Here is a 12,639-nt window from a genome sequence, read left to right as displayed (position 1 = left end):
AATTCATCCCATTAAATTTAGAAGTGAAAGATTTCTCATCTTATATGAAATTAAATCCCAAATTATTATAAAATAAAGAAAAACAAAATGATAAGATTATAAAAATAAACATTTTCATTCTTTTTTATACTACATTGTTCATTCAAATAGCAAGTAATCAAAGCGATTCCTCTTCAAAAAAAAAGGTGACTTTAGGAACGCAAACACAGATAGTGCATGGCTATTACCAACTCGTGCTGTAAAGTGTTAGGTTAAGTTTCGCAATGAACACAATCTTCATGTTTAAATACCACCATTAAATTTAAAATCCTAAACAGATCACGATTCATAAACCAGAGAAAGGTGAAGATGACATCAAGTTATTACATATCTAATGCCCTAGGCGACACACATGCTACAATGACTGAGTCATGATCTCGCAAGGATGAACTAAATCTAAAAACCCATCCTCGTATAATTTTCACATAATAAAACAACTTATATACTTTTAAATAAGCTATTCACCATTAAAAACATATATTTATATTTTAAAAATAGCATATTTCAATGCCACTTACCAAAGAAATACACATTTGTAAATCCATGATAATAGACCAACAATATTTTTTTGGTAAAGACCATTTCTTCTTTATTAATAATAAAAATAAAAATAAAAATTTATCCTTGATTCATTCTACTCCACTCAATAAAATCCAAAAATAGTTTGTATCACTATACATACCTTTGTAATATGATAAAGAACCAAAGCTAGAAGGGTCTTCTTTTTATTTAGAATTACTGTAAGAAATCAAAAAAAAAAAACCCTTCTAATTTGCTTTTGTTTATTTTTTAAGATTTAAATTCCATTTGAAAAAATTCAAGCAGTACTCTACTTCTACATTTGTCACAATCCGTTTCTGGTGACAATATCATCTTCTTCCTGGAACGTTTGAACCAAGGCTCAGGAAAAGGGAAGAAATCCAGGGCCTTGCTTCAAAGAACTCTCCAGCACATTAGCTGGACGCAGGATACAAGCTAAAAAATTGACTCATGCTATAATTTCCCCATATAAACCTAACATTTTCCCACCTTTGTCGATTAATTAACTTAGAAAAATCAACACAAGTCTTCCTTCCATCTGACACACAACACATCAACCGAGGTGCACACATCATTTGGGCAAGAGATGGCACTGCAAACTCCTAGACTCTGAAAATAAAATTCACACCAACACCAGAAAAGGAAATCAACACCAAATACATATATGAATTTGCAAATATGGAAAAGGAAACAAAAGAATTAAAACAAATTCTACAAATTCTCCCAATCATCCTGGTCTTTCCATCCCTAAATATCAATTACAAGAACTTCAGATGCTGTGTTTTCGCAAGTTGTAATGGATACACTTAAATCAGCAGACCAGTTATCAAGATATCTTCCATTCCCAGTTGTCTACCTTGCAGAGCAATTCAGTATGAGGCCGAAAAAAATAATCAATAACACCTTCAAAGAGTGTTCACTGATCTCAAAATACCAGAAAGAATATCAGAAATTCTGAATAACTAACTAGACAACATTTCCTTTAGTAGCCTTACACCTCGCGAAACTCTGTTGCCTTAAGGAGCACATGCATCTATATCCAGATCTTACAGATCAAAACACCTGATAGTATTGTGTAAACACAGGAATTTGGGATGAACTTAGCCAATCCATCCATGGTTTATGGAAACATGTTCAAATGCAGTCATGGCATGAAACACAAACAAAAACAACACAATTTAAAAAAAAAAAAAATGATAAAAACTGATTCTAGTTCACTGAAGTTTCTCCAAAGGATCGAAAACATATGCGTGCTTTACATGCATACAAAACAAAAGGAATGCAGCATTTCTCCAATATTCTAATTCAAAATAGCAGGCTTACCTAAAAGCTTGTTTGCTTAGGTTATAGGCTTCAATGACCGCTAAATAGCAAAAGACTGATGAATGACCATGGTCCATGGATAAATGCTTGCATCAACCAAAATAAGACTCCATAATTTAATTCATAATTGCCCATTCCCTGGATCACTTATTAAGTCATAAGAATCATCCCCAATTCTTAGTGAAGTAGGAAACATGTTTGAAATCTCGATGTCATGAATGATATGATGCAACACACAGTATCTACTCGATACTCATGTAATATTGAATCATGCATAAGCAGCTTCATGACTATACAAGACACTAGCAACGCATCCTTATCACGGTAATGTAGTCTAGCAGAAAAAGATCACTGATACTTTCTTTAAACAGGCTTAAAATATTAAAAAATTTCCTAGATTCAAAATTCAGAACTTCTGATATTTTTAGAAGATTTTGAGAAAAGTGAACACTCAAAGTCCCTGTTGATTCCTCTACGCCCCAGGTAAATGACATCAATAGGTAGTCTGAAATAAGAGTGCCAAAATCCTGTCAAATGCCCTTTAGATAATTATCCAAGAATGAAGAGTGCTGCATCTGGGAGTTCTTTTGCTGGAAAATTAAAATGAGAATAGAAGCCACTAAGAGAATCTCTCATGTTATAACACTAAACCTGACAAAACAACAAAACAAAAACCAAGATTGAATGAAGTAGCTCGATTGAAACTTATATAAACAAGACTGAAAAACTGATCAATAGATAAAATGCCAATTCAGATCAATATGTCTAATATGGGAGCTTCCAATGTAAAGCATATTTCAATAAATACTTAACAATTATTCCCGCAAAAAAAATTAATAATTGAAAATTAGAAAATGAAAACTCAAATAATACCTAAAAAATATCAAAGGAAATCTCTTTTCAAGACCCTCCACCAGCCTTGCCTGCAATAGCTGCCTTCTGATTGAGGAACAAACAAAAGAAAGTTCAGCAAGGAGAACTAACATAAATATAAATGACAATCGATGAAATGGAAAAGCTATCCATGAAAGGTCTTACTGGCTCAAGATCCCCCTTGCCATTCATTGATAGGGAACCAGATGAACTTTGTGAAAACCTGGAAGCATAGAGTAGCCTGTTAGTCATGATTCTCATGAATCACAAGCATTGTAAATTCTGAACAATTCAGCGCAGTTTCCAGTTAAACAGACCTGAGAGCCCTTGCCTTCCTTTTGTTTTCTTCAAGTGCATCTATTTTTTGAGCTGGTGCAAATCTTTCATGACGAGCTTTCTTCTTCGTCTCCTCAGCAGTAGCTGTGGGTGGCACAGGAATCCCAAACCTGGAGAAACAAATAAAAAGTTTTAGAACAAAACTGCGGGAGCAGTAAATTGAAAAACAAGACTGGATCAATTAAACTAAAGCTATTTAAGCCCAGGGTGGAACATGGAATAAGACCTCTCTGCTCTAGCCTTCCTCTTCAGCTCCTCTGATTTCTTCACCGAGTCTGACTCTGACTCTGGCCCCTGTGATCCAGTGCCAAACCTACAACATGATAGGTTCACATGCGACAATTTCAGTTAGTGAATAGAAAAGGGGAATCAAGTTCTTCACAGACATCTCCACGGACAAAATGCCATTGGCACATACAAACTCAACTGATCCAGACAGCACTTTCCCACACATAGACCCATTTCCACTTGCACATAAGCACAGCACACCAAAGTGAAAGTTCCTTCACAGACAAAAGCTAGACACCAGGGCCAGCACAGTGTAAAATGCATGCAAATGAGCTCCCCATGCCTTGCTTTAAGGACTCCAACTATTCAATTTGTATTATAAATAGAATAATAGATCAAACCAAATGCACACCACCTTTCTAAACAATTAAGATCAATTTTGCAACCATTATAGAAGCAAAATTACAGTTTAAGCTTCCCAAACATCAAAACATGAAAAAAATGTCACACTCTACTTCACAAAATCACCAGTTGAGCTACCAAAAGTACACTGGAGACAAACCCCATCCCCAATAAAGCATCTCCACATGCCAGAAAAGGGTTCACATATGACAATTTCAGTCAGTTGAAAAGGGAAATCAAGTTCTGCACAGACATTTCCATTCGCAAAACACCATTGGAACATAGAACTCACAGAAAACACAACCACATGGACGAAAACCTGCAGTCATCAACACAGCACCCTCCCATGCACAGACCCACTTGCATGCATGCATAAGCACAAGCACACACGCCTAATCAAAGCTTGTTCACAGACTCAAGCTTTATACCAGTGCCTGCACAGCAGCACATGCATGCAAATCTAGAAATGAAGTCCTCCATAACTAGCTTTATTAACTTTTTATTATCCAGTTTCAATTATAAATAGTTAAGCTCCCAAAAGAACACTAGCGACAAACCCCACTTCCCCAAAAAAAATCTCCATATGCCAGAGACATATTCCTTGGTGAGAAAAAAGGTAAAAGTTTACACACAAAAAAAATACAAATCTTCAAGAAAAGACTCAGGCATGTCCTAAAACAGCACATAAGCAGCAGCATCACGAACACCAATTCTGAACATCCTAGAATGGCCCAGGTAAAAGCCTAAACTTTGGGCCAAAATAATCGAGAATTATGTACATTCTTATTAGATAAATTTCAATCAAGGTCCATTAATCCCAGGCAAAATAAGGGTTTCTTTTCCTAATTTAACCCCCCCTCCCGAAATAAAGAAAGAAACTCAAAACCCTAATTGCGAAGTTTAAAATAGCAAATAAAAAAGAAAGAATCTAAAACATGAAAACAAATATATTTTTATACCTTTCAGCACGAGAATTGCGCTTCTCTTGCTCGGAAAGCTGAACAGTAATTCCAAACCGCTCAGCACGGCGGATCTTCTTGTCAGTGTCGGTGGCCGGGGCAGCGCTCTTTGAATTATCGGCGCCCTGCGCAGCCCCTTCTGTAGCTGAGTCAACGGTAGATGATGCAGTGTTGGTAGAATCTTCGACTCGATCTGGCTTGGTAGAAGCAGGGACCGCTGTGTCTAGGGTTTGGCTAGGGTTATCTTCAACGGTGATGGCGGCGGCAGTTGAAGGATTTTCTTTTTCGGTTGCCATTGAGAGAGTTAGAGGTGGGAGATAACACGTTGAAAGCTGGAGAAAGAGACTCTGGCTGGATTTGGAGATGTTTGTTGCTTGGCTCGATGTTAGAGTGCAAATCGAGGGATAAGCGAGCAGTTGTAAAGAGAATGGGTGTGGGGGTAATCCTACTTATATGTCTTTGGACAAATTCTTCAAAGCCATCCTTCCTTCGTTTAAATGCTCTTGCTATTCATCGTTTGACACATGGCATCTAATTAACTGAAAAGTATACGCCTATTTGATTATTCACGAATAACTAAAGTGTCAGAATAATTTTTTTTTCAAAAAACTTAGTAAATGCAGTAAGAGAAAATAAATGAAAATATATTATCTATAAAAAATAAGATAACAATTAAAAAAATCTTAAATACTAGCATTGATTAAAAATAATTAAAAAAATGGACCATGTCAATTGAAATTTATTAAAAGTAAATGTTTATTATTATATTCACTGTAGATTTGTTTGTTTTGCAAAATTTATTTATCTAAAAAATATTTATTTTATTGTAAAATATTTTCTTGAAAAATGAATTATTTTTTATTTTTTTTATTTTTTAAGGAAAATATTTTTCTATAAAATTGAAATAGTTATTGTTCATGAAACTTCTCCATGCAAGTCCAATTTCTTGACACTAAAATTATTTTTTTATTACAATATGTCTAACTGACTTATTTCTCTTTTATTTTATTTTTCAATAATTTTCTCTTCTCTTTCTTGTTATTTAAAGACTAAAATATATAAGAAAATCAAAACATAAAATTCTAAAATTTTAAAGAGAAAATTAATATTTTAATTGAAAGTTTATAAACCAAATTGAATTTTTTTCTCTATCTCAACATAAGGTTTTTTTTATTATTTATTTTTTTAATTTCTTTTAATTATAGCTCAAAATTTAATTTTATATAATTGATTTTTAATTTAATATTTGATTATTTCTCGATACTTCGCATGCGTGAAAATATAAAAAATAAACGATCTAAATACACAAATCTTAAATCTCATGTTTTTAATTTTAAATTATTTTTTTCAAAATTAATAGCATATTATTCAACCTTTATTATTTTAAAAAAATAAAGCAAACAAGTGATTATTTGTTAAACTAAATTCTAGGTATCTAGGAGGTAGTACAAAATCAAGTAGGGTTTTTTAAACATTAAAAAATATATTTCAAGTCTAACCAATAGTAAAACTTTAATAAACTAATTTTTCAACTCAAAATACTTTAATTTAAAAATAAAAAAAATAAATCAACAAAACTTTTTAACTTTGATATATTTTATTAAAAAAATATAGAAGTTCAAAAATATCTCAATAATACTACTTTTATTAAGAAAGATACATTAATATCAAATTTGACATTTTTTACTCGTAAAAGATGAATAAACAGTCTTTTTCTCTCTCATTTATCTTTTTTTTAATATGTTTCTCTTTCATTTTTCAAAATTTAAGGAATGAAATGTGGATAAAATAAAGTTTTGTAACAACATATATAATTTTCAAATTAAAAAAATCAAAAATGAAATAAAAAATCTCATATACAAACTTCTTTTAAAGGCTATGGATGAACGGTGACAAAAAGGGAAAAACCTTGGTTATTTTACATCGGTATTAATTTTGATCTTGAATTTTTATTTTTTTTATAGGTAATAAAATTGAATTTTTTTAATACAAAATCAAATACTAACTTAATATTGTGACTTTTTTTATACACCGTGATAACTTTATAGAAATGAAATCAAAATAAATTATTAAGCTCAATTCCATGACAACATAATGAAAAATAACAAAATAAAAAAAAAGTTTTAATGGTCAAAGAAAAAAATGTTGAAGGATAAAAGAAATCAATATCCCAATTCATAATGAATCATGTCTTTTATGTTCAATGATCTCACTAGTCTTTTTGGTTTTTATTAATAACTAGATTTGTGGTTTACAACATTATAGAATTATTTTTTTTCTAAACATAAAAAAATATAAATGCATTGCTAACATGTTTTCAAGCAAAAAAATTTTATGAATTCTAAATCTAATGCATGTTAGATAATTCATGTTTTAAATATTGAGATGGTGACATACCATATAACATCTTTAAAAAAAAAAAACAAATTGAGATTATAACAAACTTGATTGACATAAACCAACTTTGGTTAGCTAGCACAATCCTTAACCAAGATTATGAAATTGTGATAATTGTATAAAAAACAAATTAAAAAAAAATTACAGAGTCAATTTCTTAATTTAATATTGAATGATGAAATTAAAAAAAATTCAATCTAATAAAAAAATAAAAAAAATAGCTCAAGTTAACTTGAGTTAACCACACAAGCTGCGATAAAGATTATGAGAATAAAATAATCCCACATCAATCATATTGAAAGGAAACACGATACTTAATTTTCAATCAACTTGATGATGAAATGTTGATAATGAACATAAAAATGTTCAATTTTTAAAAAAAGACCATAAAAATAACTTGAGATAACTTCGGTAAATCTTTCAAACTTGCAACATCGGTCATCATAATGAGATAACCTTATTGAAAAGAATTGCGAGGTCTAATTACAGACTATTGTAATGTTAAAGGATGATATTGCAAATAAAAAAATCTATTAAAAAAAATAACAAAAAAACTTATAACAACTTAGTTTAATTCATCAAACCCACGAACTAAATCATGATATTATAACAATCTTATGGAAAAAAAATAAAAAGGGAAGATGAATTTTAATTTTCAATCAACTCAATATTAAAAGATAATATTGAAAAAAAAAATTCAGCCAGCCTGGGAGAACTATCCTAATATTCCTATCTGAAAACTAGAATTACCTCGTATAAAACAAATAAAACAAATTACAAAACTTAATTTTTCAGCAAACAATTCTTGTTTTTTTTGTTATGTTCAAATTAGTCTTTGAATTGCCAAGTTTCAAATTCATCCATAACGTTTTAAATTTCTCAAGTCAATGATATCAATTTTGATTTTCTCGAATTGAGCTGAATTTTTTTTCCAAACACTTTAAGAATCCAATGTAAAGATAATAAAAACAAATTATAAAATTCAATTTTAAATCAATTAAATATAAAGAAATAAAAAAAAATAAAGAAATAAAAAAAAATTATGAATTCACTATTATAATTGATGGTGTTTATAAGTTTGTTAAGTCACAATGTTTTTTACTATAGGAATTTTAGTACCCCTTTTATTTTTTGATTAATTGTTATAACCCACAATACTTATGAATTTTGGGCTGCGATGTTTTTTGCTATAGTAATTTCAATATTCTTTTTAGTTTCTTTTAATAATTAATAATAGTGATGCGTCGTGATATTATAGGCAATTAATGTATTTAAATATAAATATGAAGAAGATAGCGAGTGGATGTAATTTAGCCTTTTCATTGCCATATTCCGTTTTCTTTAAAAGAAATTCTCAGCCATATGAAAAATGGACCGAAAATTCAACGGCCAACGTATTAACAAATAAGTGAGTGACATCTGTCATAAACTTGTTCATTTATCCTCTTTCAAATCACATACCTACACGTGACTCAATCCCCAGAGCACATGTTCATGCGGTGACGAAAAACAAAATATTAAAGTTTATATCCTCATAACTCTTTCAGTTAAAATTTTATCTAATATAAAATTAAAAGAAAAAAAATTGTCAAACATATGTTATATTAACATTTATGAAGCTAAGAAAAAAACCAAATGTTATAATATGTAACTCTTAAATGGTTATACATTTTGTGAAATCAATGAAAAAAAACTTACAAAACTTGACTGGGAGTCAATATAGAACCTCGGTTGAATTCCCGATATTTAATTTTACCTTTTTTTTTTTTTAGTGTTTCAAAAGTAAATTTAATTTTTTTAATTTTTTTTTTAAATTAATATTTTTTTAATATTTTAAAATTATTCTAATACGTTGATGTTAAAATAAAAACATTTTAAAAAGTATTTTGATGTTTTTAGATTTTCACTGCAACATTTTTTTCTTTTCTTTTTCTTCAATTTTATTTTAATTAATTCTTTAACATTGTTTTTACTCAGAATCGACCTTAAAAATTGTTCCTTCCCACACTCCAAGTTATTACAGTAGTCTCGACAAGATATTGATTTTTAATTTTGCAAAAATCTATTTATTTTTATTGTTTGCATGGGATTAAAAAATAAAGAGTTAAATTTTTTTTAAAAAAGACAATCCTGTTATCAAAAAACTTTTCTCTCTAGTTTTTTGTTTTTATAAATTTTACATATAGTTTTTATTAAATATCCTTTTTGATCAGTTTAGTTTGGGGATCAAACATTTTGATCTAAAATTTTATTTTGTTTTCATTTTAATCCATGGTTTAAGATAGAAAATCATTGAAAAACAATGAAAAAAATTATAAAAGTAAAACAAAAAAAAAGTTATCAATTGATAAAGATTCTAACCATATAAAGGTTGTTTTTAGCATGACATTATTATTATTTTTTTTATAATAAGAGTTCCATTAATGTATTTTTTTTATTTTTATCTTGCTTAGAAAGAAAAATAAGTCCCAACAAAGTTTTTAAAATTAGGTTGATTTTATATTTTAAGTCCAATTTTTTTCAAATTTAAAAACACAAATGAATTTTTTTAAAGGTCTACATAGCATTTCTTAAATGTTTTTATAACCAAATCAATTGGGTCAAACCTTGAGACCTGGGTCCACCCAAAGTATCACCATGTGAACTTTTATTTAAAAAATTAAAATAATAACATTTACAACCTGTTTTAATTAAACCTAGTTTTTATCAGGGTGGTCATACCGTGAATGAACCCATCAAATTAAACAAATTATATTAGCTCAATTTTTATACAATTTAATAACAATTCCAACCATGAAGTCGAGTTGAGAATCTCTAGTTTGACCTATATGATTTAATGAGATAAAAACACTTTTAATCGGATAAAAATCCTTTTTATGTTTATTTTAATATAAAGGAACATAATGTTTTTTTTTATATAGATAATACATATTAATAAAAAAAGAGAGGTTATCCTAGCAAATTATTTTATTTTATTTTTATTTTTTTATATATAAAAAAATCTAATGACTTTTTTTAGTGTGCCTATCTCTCGTATTCTTGACTTGATATTTAATTAAAAAAATCCTAATAACATTAAATAATTATTTAATATCATGATTATGGATAATATTCACTTACATTACCATTTTTATTATTTGACTATAAGTAAAAGCTATAGGTTTTTTGGTAGGACTCATCCTTTATAATGGTGTTCATAGGTTTATAAAAAGTAGATCTTTGCAGCCTTTTGTGTTAAGAATTTACTCATTAACAGTGGAGTATGGTTCTAATGTTCAAGTGAATAGTGGAGACATTTTTTATTGTCTCGGTCGGATAGATCTAGTTTAAAACTAAAAATATATTGAACCGGTCCTACCTAATAAAACAATCTTTTTTATTTTAATTGTATTTTATTTAAAAAAATAGTTTTAAATATTATTTAATGACACTACATAAATTAGATCGAAATTATTTGATGATATAAAATTTGCATAATTTGATCGCAATCTCAGTCTTGTTCCTGATTATATTTTATTTGATGTTGTTGCGCTCTTAAAAAAATTATGAAATTTGTTGTCATTGTTGAATGTATTTTATACGTGATAAAATTATAGATAGTTTAATGGAATAATAAAAAATATTTTATATAAAATATTATTTATTTCATGATATAATAACAATGGTTAAATCTATAACATTTAAATTAAAAATCATAAATATCAATATATATTTTTTAAAATTATTTTATAATTTCAATTTTAAAAGTATTCTTAACTAAATAAATTAAACTACTTTTTAATCAACTCTAATTTTAAATATAGTTTTAATTAAACATATATTTTTCTAAACTAATCTTCACTAAAAATATTTTTTTATAAAAATATATTTTTTAAATTATAATTATAATAATTATTATAATACCAAACATATATCGTGCATAAAAGCCTCCTTTTTCACATTTTAAATTTATAATCAGAATTTTTCGTCCTGTCTTAAAACGCTTTGATAGTATTTTATTTTGTATTTTTTTTTAATAACTCACGGTGAATCGCTGGCCTGGTAACTTTTGCCGATCTGCCTGTTACGCAAGTCGCAAACCTAGAACAAAGGAGCTGGAACTTTTAGTGCTGCTGGGTCGCATAAGAGACTGTTAAATAAACTAAGCCATCTCTCTCTCCCTCTCTGTCTGTCTTCCATTCTCATCGTTCCATTCCCTTTTTTCTTATTTGGAATTTCAACTCTAAATTCTCCATCTAATCTACAAATCCCTAAAAAAAAAAAACACAATGAGATTAACTTCAGTAATCCACAATAATAGCATCATTCCACTCTCCCTCAAGGTTTCGCCAGCTAATTACACTTCTAGTGTCCAATTCTCTCATCCTCATCTCCCTTCTTTCAATACAGGTCCACTCTCTCCCTCCCTCTCTTTACATTTGCATGAATTCAGTTTTTAATCGTTGTTCAAATGTTGAATTGCAGTCATTAGCAAACGCCGTGGCCAGAATTCTCCAATTTCATGTGCAAGGGGCACTGAACAGGAGGATGATCTATCCCCTTCAGGTTTTTGTACCATTTTTTAAGGGATTCCAGCTTTGTTCATATAAATTATGCGTATCATTTGCTCTCTTTTTTTTTCCTCTTTAAATCTGCAGAAGCTGTGAAGACGAGTTCTCAGACACGCGATGATGTTGGCAAATTTATTACCTCTACTGCTCCCCCATCTGTGGATAAAGCAGAGGAGAAAGTTAAAGGAAATTATAAGACATCGGTTAAAACTGTTGCTTTATGTGTAAGTGACTTTGTGCATCCTTAATCTGTTGGTTCCGTCATTGTCTAGCTTCGAATAAATGTATTCAATGGTTCTTGCAGGTGTGCACTGCTGTGGCATTTGGCTTTGGTGTTGGTTTGAAGGATGGTGTTGGCAAGGCGTCTGAGTTTTTTGCCGGGTACCATAATTTTACCCTGTGAAACCTCCCCCCTTTTTTCCCTGTTGATTCGACACATGATTTGTCTATTTTGGATTTTCTTTTTATATTATGCATCATGTTAAGATTTAGGACCTACAAGATTTTTTTTTTTAAAAGTGCTAAAATGTAAGAATGAAGGAAAATGAGATTGTGAGAGTATGAAACAGGTGCTATTATTGTTCTGGAAAGGATCTATGCATGTAGTAGGTATTGTGTAGTGAAAAATATTATGCCCAGTTGCTTAGGCCCTGGTCTGTATTTTGGCTTTCATGGAACCCTCTTTATTAATCTGTATTGATGGCAATGGAGAATTGATGGGAATATAGTATGAAGCTCCTGAAAAGACACGGTAGGTGAAACTAGCTAGTTCTGGGCCGTTTCTTTAATAAGTATTTTTTCACTGCATATATTTTGCATTTTAAACTTTAATTTCTACAATTGTTTCTGCTAAGTGTTGTCCAAAATAGCTATTTTCTTTGACTTCTTTGTTTGATATCTTGTCTGGCATTTGCCAGTCTGTACCATTAAGCTTGAGTGATATCCACCATAATGAATATCATGGATCATTTCAGATATATTTTGGAGCAAAG

The 12,639-nt window shown here is 29.5% G+C and overlaps 2 protein-coding genes across 3 annotated transcripts in view; one reads left to right on the top strand and one right to left on the bottom strand.

The window, feature by feature from the left end:
- Positions 1–1,200: 1,200 nt before the first annotated feature.
- LOC105111405 (protein MODIFIER OF SNC1 11-like) lies at positions 1,201–5,182 on the bottom strand. 2 transcript variants are annotated; one of them, XM_011006748.1, is made up of 6 exons: positions 4,701–5,182; positions 3,338–3,424; positions 3,093–3,221; positions 2,941–2,998; positions 2,776–2,841; positions 1,201–2,441 (listed from the first exon to the last, which is right to left on the bottom strand). In XM_011006748.1, the coding sequence occupies exons 1-5, from the start codon at positions 4,994–4,996 to the stop codon at positions 2,803–2,805; spliced, it is 609 nt and encodes a 202-aa protein (XP_011005050.1). In that variant the 5' UTR covers positions 4,997–5,182; the 3' UTR covers positions 1,201–2,441; positions 2,776–2,802. The 2 variants fall into 2 exon arrangements, with proteins under 2 accessions (XP_011005050.1, XP_011005049.1); XM_011006747.1 differs by having other exon boundaries at positions 1,216–2,553; positions 4,701–5,181.
- Positions 5,183–11,188: 6,006 nt separating this feature from the next.
- The window catches only part of LOC105111411 (uncharacterized), a 4,611-nt gene continuing 3,160 nt past the window's right edge, over positions 11,189–12,639 (top strand). Inside the window, exons 1-5 of the mRNA XM_011006755.1 lie at positions 11,189–11,486; positions 11,562–11,642; positions 11,735–11,871; positions 11,952–12,028; positions 12,622–12,633. Coding sequence (XP_011005057.1) covers positions 11,366–11,486; positions 11,562–11,642; positions 11,735–11,871; positions 11,952–12,028; positions 12,622–12,633 — 428 coding nt within the window. The 5' untranslated portion in view covers positions 11,189–11,365. The remainder of the gene's footprint in view (positions 11,487–11,561; positions 11,643–11,734; positions 11,872–11,951; positions 12,029–12,621; positions 12,634–12,639) is intronic.

The sequence above is a fragment of the Populus euphratica genome, unplaced genomic scaffold, assembly GCF_000495115.2.
Source record: "Populus euphratica unplaced genomic scaffold, PopEup_1.0 scaffold355.1, whole genome shotgun sequence".
Taxonomy (NCBI): Eukaryota; Viridiplantae; Streptophyta; class Magnoliopsida; order Malpighiales; family Salicaceae; genus Populus; species Populus euphratica.
This window is presented reverse-complemented; position numbering and strand designations above follow the sequence as displayed.

Excerpts from the sequence above, each read along its gene's own strand:
- LOC105111405 (XM_011006748.1), bottom strand. The coding sequence starts at position 4,996 with ATGGCAACCGAAAAAGAAAATCCTTCAACTGCCGCCGCCATCACCGTT. Across the intron at positions 3,425-4,700 it reads CGCAATTCTCGTGCTGAAAG|GTTTGGCACTGGATCACAGG; the intron begins GTATAAAAATAT and ends ATCATGTTGTAG. Across the intron at positions 2,842-2,940 it reads GCAAGGGGGATCTTGAGCCA|AAGGCAGCTATTGCAGGCAA; the intron begins GTAAGACCTTTC and ends TTCCTCAATCAG.